The sequence below is a fragment of the Rhinolophus sinicus genome, chromosome 3 (genome assembly GCF_057876585.1).
Source record: "Rhinolophus sinicus isolate RSI-liver-muscle chromosome 3, RSI-T2T, whole genome shotgun sequence".
Classification (NCBI taxonomy): Eukaryota; Metazoa; Chordata; class Mammalia; order Chiroptera; family Rhinolophidae; genus Rhinolophus; species Rhinolophus sinicus.
Window position 1 is genome coordinate 192,451,386 of NC_142503.1, and position 12,525 is coordinate 192,463,910.

Consider the following 12,525-nt stretch of genomic DNA (forward strand, 5'->3'; position numbering starts at 1 on the left):
TCCAGGTACTGGGGCCTCGTGGGCTGAATGTCGAGCCTTCTCTGGAGACCCCAGAGCAGGTAACGTGTTGCTGAAACTTGTAAAATGAAATATCTCAGAAGTTCCTCAATGAAAAAAAGCAACATATAATGACCTTGATTCAGACAAAAATGTGTTTCCAAGAAAACCAAAATTAAAAAAGCCTCCTGAATAACTGAAACCTTAGAAACAGAGGGTAAGTTCATGGTGAAAACCTCCCCATTCTAACCTAGAGGGTACAATCGCGTCTGCAATTGAGGGCTGCAGGCTACTCTGCGAAAACAGACTATCCAACTCGCCAGGTTCTAGACAAGCCATTTATTTGAAATGCCAACTATATGTAGGATAAAGTCAGTGTTACATGCTTATCGGTAACAGTAGAAAAATAGAACCAGTGAAAACCTTTGTACAACTGTAATGATACTCAAAAGAGAAATGTATCGTTTTATAATGCTTCACACAGACCAATTCAAGTTTGGAGGTACCTAAATAAAAATACTATATATTTCTTTAAAAAACATTATGTACAATTGAAGCGTAAACAAGTTTTACAAAGTACTGGTTATGCAGGTTGTAGAAAACACTTGCATAGGACATGGAATCAGTTAAGAAAAATTTCTGAGCCTTTAGCACTGAAGGCACTTGACTTTAGACCAGTCACAGCACAACCACAAGAAATGCAGTGCTATAGAAGCGCCACCTCTCTGATGTGGCACCCACAGCGTGTGGCGTTCAGGAACCTTTCAGCCGCCCCGTCTAAGAGCAGGATTCCAGACCACCTGCCCAAGGAACCCAGATACAGTCTCGAGCAGGTACCTGAAGCTTCCAGAGCTCATCTTGTCTCTTAGACAGAACCCACGTAAACACACAAACACCAGAGGTTATTTTCAAGACACACACTTGCCAGTCACCTTTCTATAGAAACAGCCACAGAATTATAATATTCAGAATATGGAAGACTGACACACAGTCTGAGGGTTTTATAGAGGAAAAAAATCAAGACTTAATACAACAATTACATAACAGCTATTGCCATTTATCAGACAAAAAGACAACATTCATAAAACATTGTTCATACAACAGTGTTAATGGAAAATAGTAAAATACCTTTTAGCGTGTGATGGTAACTCTTTTAGTAAGGTTGTCTGTAATGAGGTTTCAAAGTAATTACTTAGTAGACGAAGTAAACCATTGCAGAACCGGGAATAGCACCCATCACTGCTGCTTTAATAGTAACTTTCAACAGAAAGTTGAAAGTCAACTAAATAATTTCCTAAAAGTCTAATAAACATTTCCCTTTGAGTTCAGTCCTAAGATAAAAACATAAATGCCTTAGAATTGCAAAACAAGCATCTTACAAGTGTTTCACGAAACACGTTTTCTCCTAAAAGGTGAATTGAACATTATGAAAACACATACTTTGCTGAGTAGTTACTAAGAAATGTTAATCCTTCACCTCGAGGTCAGCTTTGAACCCCACCGCTATCGCCACATGTGCTGTTCCTCTCAACTCAAACGAACAAGTATTGCCCATTGCTAAAACTTGAACAACAATTCAAAAGAAAACCCAATAAAGGATAGCAATTGTAATAAAGTTTTTGAGGAAGCAAAAACAAGAATTAGGTGAAGTTTCAGAGAGTTCTACAAAAAGATTCAAACAAAAGGAAGTCATTAAAAATCCTTAAAATCTAATTGGTTATCAAAACGTCAGCGGGCTTAGGTCTAGGGGCACGTGCTAGAAAAGCTAAAGGGGCATGTGAGAAAGGGTATGGTATGTGGGAAATTCAAACCACCATTTTTCAGGAATAATTTTTGCCTTTGCATGCTGCTACCTTTTTCCTTTAGGAGTCACAGGTAACTTTGAACTTAAATGATTGATCAAAATCACAAAACTAAAAGAAAACTCTAAGAAAATCAGCATCTTGAGGAAACGCAGGCCTTCTCTTTCCGATTCAGGACCTAACAGGTAGTTCTCTAACCTCAACAAGGCGGGCACCGAAGGTGGCGATTGTCTGACGGCCTGATTGTCTGGGGGCCCGAGACACGATCTGGCATTCTGAGACGTGGTTCTCATGGAATATCTAAACCAAGCGAAATGTCAGGTCCTGTGGCCTAAAGTGTATATTATACATTTCTTTTTTCTGAGAGCAATCGTACTCAGACTTCACCTTTATCTTAGTACATCATTAAAAGATTTTAATGCTTAGTAAGCATTGAAAAAGATTGAATAGATGGGTTCAAAAGCCAGAGGCACAGAGCTATTCAACCTACCCTATTAACCATACTTCACAAGACACATTGAAAGTCCGCTAACACCTACCTTAACACACACAAAAGCCACATGTTTACCTTCTGAAAGTCACATGGGTCCACAGTCTCATAGGTTAAAGCAAGTTTCTCTCTATACACAGTTTAGCCAGGTAAGCTACTAAATAATTCAAAGCAAACTTCACAAATTAAATAAACTATGAACAGTGGCCACTTATTTTCATACTTACACTTTGGGGTCATGAAAGAATATTTAGGAAATTTTCAGAAAAAATGAATGTGTGGCATCAATAGCTCTTGTCTAACGTTTGTAAAAAAAAACCAAAAAAAAACCAAGTAAGAGATGAGAAAGTTCCCCCCCACCCAAATTAGCTCTATGCACTCTTATTTGCAGTACCAGTACATTATAGTCTGAATTCAGAATAGAAATTTAAAACGGTATCAAAATAATTCATGTCAACACAGGTATATAAACACACATTAAGGAATCTGATGGAATTAAGTTTTTGCTTCTGAGCGAGACAGACTGAGATTGGCTTCAAAAGACACCACCAGCTATTATAGAGTCAAACCTCCTAAAAATGAGAACGGAGTCCTATGTGTTTCTATTTTTAAAAAAGGGAGCCTGGGAGGCGATGCGGCGCCGACCTTACAGCAGATCAGTGAGCTCTGGGAGGCCTGGAGCTGCGTGCGCAGCCTCCGCAGCGCGGACTCGTCAGGCAGCAGAACCAGCGGCAGCGCGTGCCCGTGTGCAGGTACACAGACGTCGGTCCCACCTTGGAGACGATGGAGACTATCTACTGCTGGGAGTTTTTAAAATGTCAGATTATTCCTGAGTGTATATCCACAGGGTAAAGTAGGAAAAGACTGTAAGAGAAACTACAATTTCGGGAGAAATCAGAGTTGTTGACACCCAATAGAAACCTATAGACTGAAAAGTGCATGTAATTCATTTCTATGGTAGCTTGTAAAGGCTCCCTAGCCCTGCATAGCTTTAGAGTGTGAGTGACTCAGTTTTATATATACATACATACATGGAAGAGAGGCTCCCAAGCATCCTTCACATGAGGGAAGATGCAGAAAGTCTCTTTTCTTCTAAGTGCTACAGCTGTGTGTATGTGTCTGTAAAAATACAAAGTGAATGCTCAAATAATGTTGAAGTGATTTAAAAACTCAAATACTAATATATTTACATTGTAGAGTAAGAAAAAAACAGTCCTTAGCTCACACATTGCCCTTCCAAGGGAGAGGATCTTAAAAAATCCCATGTGCTCAGTGGTTCAGTAAAATCCCAAACCAGCGTCCCCAGTGGAGTTCAAGTAGGACATGTAGTGTTTCACTGAAAAAGAATGGTTTCTCTTTTTTGGTGACAAAGCATTATGCATTATACAACAACTTTATAGGACACCGAAATTCAGACACACTTTAAAAAACATTTAAAAGAAAACACGCTTACAAACACCAAATGACATCCGTAAGACTGAAGCCCTTTTGTTTTTTTGTTTTTGTTTTTTTCCCACAGAGAGCAAGACAACTGAAGGCAGCAGCAGTCATTTCCCCATCTCAGCTGGAGTCAACGCTCAGAACCAGGAAACCCAGAGTGCTGCCTCTAAGTTACTTCCTGATGTCCCCGGCTTTGATTGCAAGAAATCCGATCTCTTTAGAAGCTCATCTCTTTTCCTCTAACCCACACCACCAGAATTTGCAGTGATTCTGAGAGCGTCCACTCTGTGAAGACAGCAACAGTTGTCAGCCTGGGCACAAAAGGCTTTTCTCCTTCCTGTTCTTTACTGAAACAGCAAACTTCAGGATCCCGATTGGACTCCGCTGGAGGAATGAAGACCAGCTCCCAAGACTTATTAAAAAAGAATGACAACAGACTTATAGAGATTGAGCAGGAAGATTTCTGAACCAAAACAATTACTGAATAGAGAGGAGCATTTTGATGTGCTGTTCTTTGGAATTTCTATAATTAAAAAATAAACACAGAACTATTTCATAAGAAAATACATCTTAATGTGCAATCCAATGCACATGGAAATTGGTAGATGAACGGTAAAATGCAAAAAGTATGAAAATACAGTCCTTTAAATGTGGCAATAAAGTTTAACATACTGATATAAAATCAATAGATAAAATAAATGTACAAGTGCAAAAAAAATCCATCATTTGTAAGGAGAAAAAAAAGTGCCAGCTTGCTTGTTCTTAAAAATGCTTCCCCACAGAACTGTTCAAACACAAAACAGACAGATGCAGCATTCAAAATAACCCTCTTAGCATGCCACGTCTAATAAATGTGTATATACAAAACCAGAATAAAACCATGTGAAACTGAGTTATCAGCTGGCATCAATCAACTGGTCTCTAAGTTGTTGGGTTACATCAAAAATGGGATGTTTCACATCTCAGGCACAGACGACTTGGAGGTTGAGCTCAGAGAGCAGACTTTTTGTAGAGGAAGTCTGGTTTGCTAGGTGACCTCCTTCCTCTGCTTATCGAATCTTCCCTTTCCAAATCCGTATTTCGCTGAGCTCCAGGGCCCAGGGACTCGCTGTCTGCTAGTCTTCTACTGGATCTCTCTTCTGGAGCTTCTGAGCTACATGCAGAATGTGAAGGTCTGTTAGGAATCAGCCCAAAAGTCAAGTCAGTTTCTACTGCTGTCCGTCCCCTGACGTGGGCTGGACCAGTGCCAGCATTTTCTGGGGCTGCCAGAGGACAGTCTGACCGCTGGGGAGGTTGCTCAATGACATCCAGGTGTATCGGCTCGTTCTTCTGTCTGTGCGGCTGCCCGTCAGGGGAAAGTGGATATTCTTTCCTAGCTTCTTCCTGCTTTTTAGGAGACGTCTGGCTAGGCAGGTAGGCTGACTTTAAGCCACTCGGTGATGCCTTATTGTGGCTATACAAATCGGGACCAAAATATCCGCCTTGCGAAGGGGAAGGGGTGCGTCTGCCAGGGGCAGGAGTAGAGGGTCTGCAAGCAGCGTTTGAGAAGTCGTAGAAGCCTGGGTATTCCTGCTGATTTTCTCGGGCATCTGTTTTCTGCTCTAGTGTGTGTTTCTTCCGAGACGTGTGTGTGTGCCTCTGTGGAATACACGACAGATGCTGGGGAGGCCCTGGCCCTCCTTCAGACACTGATTGGCTTAATTCTGTGTCTGCAGTGAGTTCTGGAAGCCGCCTGTCCTTGAGTGACAGTGTGGACACACCCATGGCGATATCTGGCATTAGGTCGTTTAGCACAGGCTGTGTACACTGCAAACAGCAACAAAAGGAGGAGGAGGGTTAGACGAGAAGGGCCCATGACTCCCTCTTTGTAAAAATGATGTCCACTGATTTTGTTTCCTCATTATAAAACCAATACATGCTTGTTTAACAATGAGAAAGATACAACTATGAAGGTAAAAAATAAAACAAAAATGAACCCCTAACCTTCCCTCCTGAGATAACCATTTGTTATTAACATTTTGAGGGTTTTTTTCTTTCTTTGCACATATATGAATTTTCACAAAATTTTGTGCATATATAATTGTCACTAAATTGTCTCTGAGATTACTATTTAAATTACTGCGTAATATTCCACTGTATCAATGAGCTGTCACTTACTTAACCATTCTCCCACTACTGGACATTAAGGTTGTTTCTAATTTTTCTTTATTATAATATAATGAAGACTGCAATGAACATACAAATTACCTTTAAGGGGAGTTTTATTTAAAATGTAAACTAGCAGAACTTTTATAACTGTAGAAAATTTGGTTTATCAAACACTATCAACCTTTGTTGTCTCTGCTTTTGGGCGGGGGGGGGACACAGCAGGGGGAATGGGGAGAAGGGTATGAGGTGAGGAAGGACCACAATTTGACTAAGTTGTACATTAGTCCCTAGATGCCAAAAAGTTCCATTTTACAAAGATTCCCTGAACTAATATATGTATCTTTTGTTTCTCTCTATATTGAATGCTACTGACAGTGGGTGACTGAGCAGGAAGACTTACAAATCACGATTTTGTTTCCCCCAAATGTATTGTGTAAAACAGAAATTCAACCTCTAATGCAGTGCAAAATCAAGCAAAGAACTCGCACTTAATTTACGAGCTGCTGGAGCTAGTACTTTGGCTCCCGAGCAAGTGCTCTGACCACGGCTTGCCAGACAGAGCAGGCGTGAGGACTAGTTTTCTGAATGGGGAGCCTTGTGCCACTGCTGATGGGACTCCTCCTGCCTCATCAAAGCATTCGGCAGGACAGTAATTCTGTAGAAGTCAGGGACAGATGCCAGAAACATGCTGGAACAGAGCTAGGATGGTGGGAATAGCCATGTGTGTTGCCCAGTAACCCCACCCTTCCCAACACCTGCAAAACGAACATAAAGATAAGGCAGGCTCTCGACTACTCCTTCCATATACACCTCTGGTGTCTCTTCTCTGTCCTTTTTCACTCCCTGACACTCTTTTCCATACCCCTCAAGTCTATGCTTTCAGCTTGTTAGTAACACTTCTGAATCCCACTAGGGCTCTTGGGGCTTCTAATAGTGCAGACTTCCTATTTTAGGTAAGTTACAGAACGCTGGCTAGCTTACCACTTGTTTCTCAGATGCTATTGTTGCCGAGGCGGCAGCAGCGGCCACCGTCTGTCTCCCCAGTCCTGTGGTGTTGGTACAATCAGGTGCTCCTGCTTTAACTCCTGGCAAATAGACTGGAGGGGGGCCAGTTTTAGGAGCCGTTCTGGAGTGAAACAGCGAATGATTACAGGGATAAGAAAACGAACGTGAAGGATGCTGAGTGGGCGGTCTTTGTTTCCAGCCGGCTTTGAGTTGATTGTGGATAGGGGTAGCCGGGGGGTGGTACGGGGGTGGTGGAGGGGGCAGGGGCGGGTGGAAGGCCACAAAAGAGTCCAGATCTGTAAACATGGTTTCTGCAGTGGGGGTGCTGTTAACCCGACATCTCCCAGACTGTCTCATTGTCAAGAGCGGACTTTCATCCCCAAAACGTTCATCAGGAAAGAACTTGTGAGGATTCTAAGAAAGATTAAAAAAAAAAAAAGACATTAACAGATTTCCTAGATGAACATCTACAGGCTGACAGAGTTAAGTGAGGACCTAAGAAAACAAGAATAAAAGGCACAACATATTTTTCTAGGCTGGAAGTCTCCAAGAAAAAAATTACCTTAATAATATCACCAAAGAATAGACCGCAGCCTACCATACAAAAAGAGCTTCACTGAACATTCCAGCAAGCAGGTCAGTAATCTCTTGCAGGATTATGTGGTAATGCAAAAACAGGAAATAAAACCTAGTTCAAATATATCTTTACTAAGAAAATAAAATTACAATTAAATACCAAAAGAAGAAAAGGCATACAAGTGAAAATCCTCCTAGAACTTTCTAACAAAACATCTGTACACTCTCACTCTGAATAAAAACTATAAAATACGACTCCTTGCCTATTATATAGGAATAAGTTTGATTAACATTTTGATAAACATTATAAGGGACTATTTGAATTATAAAATCATTGTTTCCCCAAAAATAAGACCTAGCTGGACGATCAGCTCTAATGTGTCTTTTGGAACAAAAATTAATATAATGAAGAAACGACATACGAATGGCCTGCTGCCTTGCCGAAGAACCACGCACGATGTCTCCCTTTGAAGACTCAGGCTAACAGGGTCTGGAGTCAGTGGCCAGAAAATTCAATCTCTCGACCAGATGAAATTACATTTTACTTTAGTCTCTGACTTGGCAGCCATGAGTAGACTATACAGCAGAACCCCTTGTCTATAGTTTCGTTTTCCGTGGTTTCAGTTACGTGTGGTCAACCAAGGCCCAAAAATACTACATGGAAAACTCCAGAAATAAACAACTTATAAGTTTTAAATTGTGAGCCATTCTGAGCAGCATGATGAAATGTCACGTCATCCCTCTCTGTCCTTCCTGGGATGTGAATCATCCCTTTGTCCAGTGTCTCTGTGCTGTATGTACAATAAAATATTCTGAGACCACATTCACGTAACTTGTATTACAGTACTGTATATTATAATTGTTTTATTTTACTATTTGTTATTGTTGTTAATCTCTTACTGTGCCTAATTTATAAATTAAACTTTATCATAGGGATGTATGTGTGGGAAAAAACATAGTATGCGTAAGGTTCCGTACTATCCATAGTTTCAGGCATCCACTGGGGGTCTTGGAACATAGATGGGGTGGGGCTACTGTACTTTATAAATTCTACCTTCACTGCAAAATCAATGCCATTGCTTTTGTACCTAATAATGACTAGAAATGAGTTTTTTCCTGTTAGTTAGAAAAAAACAGCACTACTTTCTTGATTCCTTGTTACAGGGTTTGAACCATCATGCAAAACATTTCTTGTACTAAGGGGGAGGAGGGAGGAAAAAGTGCGGCAACTGGAAGATCTGTAAGTATGGTAGTGGCCCAAACCAGAAATTAGTGACCAAACCAGGGAGAGAGAGTAACGGAGGGTCAGAATTTTCTACTTCCTCTTTCAGCAGTTGGATATACACACCATGAACTTTTAGGAGTCACCATTTAATGTTTATTACATACAAGAGACATAGTTGCTTTACATATAGCGCCTCTAGTCTTCACAATCCATCAGACACATAAGGAAAGTGATGCTCAGAGTAGTTACGTGACTAACTGGTAAGCAGCAGAGCCGGGATGTAAGCCCAGTTCTTACCCCAGAGCCTGTGCCACACCCACTCTACCACACAGCCTCTCAAGGATCTCCCATGCACTGGAGGCAGCGGAAGAGCATGTTTTAAGAAAAAGACGCATGCTATGAGGGCTCCTGGGATATCTAAAATATTGCCTGAAAAACGACCATGGCTCCCTAGTTTAAAGAGCTTCACACCGTTCCCCACCTGCAAGAGCTCTGCAGCAGCATCTGCGAGACCAAACTCTCTCAGCACCCGAATCTGAATTTCATAGCTGACTGTGGCGCCTTCCCCACAGTTAAGCGCATAGGCCCTCTGCACCTGCTCAGTGTGTCGGAGCTCCTGCAGACGTCTGACCATGTCTTTCAAAATGAGGAGCCGAGGAACTGCAAGAAGAGAAACAGTCTGTAGGCAAAATACCTGAGCTACACAAAAGATCACCCACTGAGCACAAGAAAAAAAAGTGTGTATTCCACATCAGAATCTTCTTATAAATTTTTGATAATATTTTAATTTCCTAGAAACTTAGTATATGTTTCTAATTATTTTTTAAGGTTTTAAATTTTGCTGTGCCCAAAAGGCTCTCGGTAATACCAAACAGCTCCTGAGCTATATTATTAGTTTACAGCGTAAATAAAACTTTACTTGCATATGTTCTCTTCTGAATCTCAGGATATTTCAAAGTCTTTAAAATACATTCACTCTTTTATTCAAATAATTTCTGAGTTCTGACTAGGCACCAGGGATGGTGGAAGATTAAATTATGTTGCTATTCATAGTATTAACTCAAGCTGATAAAAACTGTGCTAATTACCAAAGCTTCAAAATTTGCACAAATGAGCTACAGAAATATTTTTCTTGATATTGTTATCCAATGTATACTGTAAATGAACATGTAGTGGACAAATCTGAGGCAATAACTAATCAGACATTAGTCTCAGAACAAAATGTGTGTGTTCAATTAAAAGTTGTCATTATGTCTTTTATTTATCCTTAATTGAAACATTTCCAAACAGAAAATGAACGGTGCTATTTCCAATAATGCTATAATTTGCTGATTTTCCCCCCCTTTTTTTTGAAACTTGCAATGGTAACTGTCAAGAGCTATGATCTGGGGAAACTGGATCTCTAGGAAACTAACAGTGATCACATTTTGGTTTATAATATTCTTCCCAAAGCGTCTTATAACGTGATAAATACCCTACAGTGATGAAAAAGCTGAATTCCTCTAAACCAGTGGTTCTCAACAGGAGGCGATTTTGCCCCACAGTGTATATCTGGCAATGCAGAAAGAAACATAAAAATGTTCCCCAAAAGCTGTTGCAAAGGGGCGCATGTGCGTGCATGCTATAGGCACCTAGCGAGTCCAGGCCAGGGAGGCTGCTGAACACCCTAGTGACAGGATGCCCCACAACAAAGAATTATCCATCTCTAAATGTCAATAGGGCCAAGGGTGAGAAACTCTGGGCTAAACTGAAAAACTGTGTAAACTTGTTACTGTAAAAGGAAATACAAAACAAAAAACGTAGCTTGTAAGTATTTATTCTTTGAGAACGATGCATAATGGGTATTGGAACGTGCAGAGAATTAGCATATATAAAGGGACTAAAAAAAAGATCAGTTATTTAATATAAATGCCTAAAACAAGGTTACTGCCTTACCGGGGATTTCATTGGCCACCACCGAAGGAGGGCTTGACTGGTTACTGCTGATCTGCTGATGGCTGATCATGTGACAGCACTGCGGTACGGCGTTACTGACCATGTAAAGTGTGTCTGGCACGTTGGACATTCTAACCATTCGCAAACGCACCAGATCTGTTTGTTCCACCATCATCTCATCTAGTACTGACTGAAAGAACAATTCAGTATTAACAGAATTAGTCAGCCCTTTATCTCTGTTAAATCACATTTGGAGAAAGATTACTACCCTCAGCCTATAAAAAGGGAATTACTTTACTGCTTCCAGTGTATGAAGTTTACAATTAGTGGTTCAAGGAGAAAGTATCCCTACCTCTTTAATTTTTAAAGGATCTTTTTGGAATATCTTTGAAAATAAGTAATCATCTTCTGAAGAGTTTCCTTTTAATTAAAGTGTTTGAAGTTTGAAGGGGGATATAAAATTAATTGGAAGTAAATTATACATAAAGTTACCATAAATTAAGAAAACACTGTATATACATGGGCTGAATATCAGATCCAAAAAGAAATGCTCAAAAGACAAAATATTAATACTGGTATTAATTCAACAAACCTATAAATAAATCCGTTGTTAAAATCGGTTTCACCAAATCGCAGAATGGTCAAAATGACCTAACATATAAACATTTTCCACATTTACTGGGGGCAATTAACTACTTACGTACAGGTACAGCTGTCTGAGAAACAGGAACGTTCCAGGAGGACTACTGATTAACTTACTTTGTAAGACAGCAGAATGGAGGGCAGGTCTAGTGTGTCACAGACCTTTTACCACCAGACGAAACCTTTTGTAAAGGCCTCTTGGCGGCTTCAGTGACTTTAAGAATTGAACTTATTTCAGAAAGACCAGATACAACCATTCTGCTTTTCCCCCTATGTTTCAGAACTATTTAAAATGTCAACTACTCAATAAAAAGGTAGATTATCAACCTACTCAATAAAATAAACTTCTCACAAATCCTTTTATATATCTTAAATTAGGAACTCTGACAACAAAAATGAGGAGAATTTTAAGGTAACTTAATTCTATACCCAAACACACATTGTTTGCCTGTTAATTTATAAATTAACATAAAGCTTAATGGTGATTTCTGACTTTCAAAGACTGTCAGTTCCTCAAAAGGCCACCCAAAAGTTCTTATGGCTGAATACATCTAATAAAAATTACAGTATTTCATTTTTACACTACCATTCTTTCTTGGAGAGTTATAATATACATAATGCCAACTAGTTACTTAATAGGCCTGAAATTTTGTCTTAGTTTGTATACTTATTCTAAAACTAAACACAATTTCCAACAGTCAGCCATTAGAGACATGTTGAAGAAATTGCGGCATTACTGTAGTTTATGAAGGATGACAAAGTGTGTGTAATCTTCTTTCAGAACATTTTCCCCATCTTGAAGGTCACAAAATACTGACAGCTATTTCAGTAAAATGAAACCTTTTTTTCAAGTTGACATTTTATAACTAAGATAATAAAAATGTAAAATGCAATATAACATGACCTAAATTATAAAAGCATGCTTGATAATTAAACATTTCAAAAAACTATTCTGTTGAGTAGTCAAACTATAATTTATTTTTTCACTTTCCCTATTCTTGGACATTTAGATTATTTCCAAATATTTACACAATGTCACCATATTTTTGTGTTCAGTTTGTAATAAAATAGTCTAAAATCTTAAAATAGTGTTCATTACCTTTGCTTCCTCCACATAGGGAGAGAACAGTCGAGGACGAACATATATTCCAGCACTCTTTTGCCGTAACCAGGCGTTTGACTTTCCACCTTCCGATGTAGGAAGCATATCTGATGGAGGAGTACTAATCAAGCCTCTTTTCATCTTGAAAAAAAATTATTTTTTA

The 12,525-nt window shown here is 39.6% G+C and overlaps 1 protein-coding gene across 1 annotated transcript in view; it reads right to left on the bottom strand.

The window, feature by feature from the left end:
• Nucleotides 1-321: 321 nt before the first annotated feature.
• The window catches only part of BTBD7 (BTB domain containing 7), a 75,163-nt gene continuing 62,959 nt past the window's right edge, over nt 322-12,525 (bottom strand). The window contains exons 7-11 of the mRNA XM_019745488.3: nt 12,360-12,503; nt 10,619-10,808; nt 9,165-9,343; nt 6,859-7,296; nt 322-5,535 (exon numbers count right to left, since the gene is read on the bottom strand). Coding sequence (XP_019601047.2) covers nt 4,720-5,535; nt 6,859-7,296; nt 9,165-9,343; nt 10,619-10,808; nt 12,360-12,503 — 1,767 coding nt within the window. The 3' untranslated portion in view covers nt 322-4,719. The remainder of the gene's footprint in view (nt 5,536-6,858; nt 7,297-9,164; nt 9,344-10,618; nt 10,809-12,359; nt 12,504-12,525) is intronic.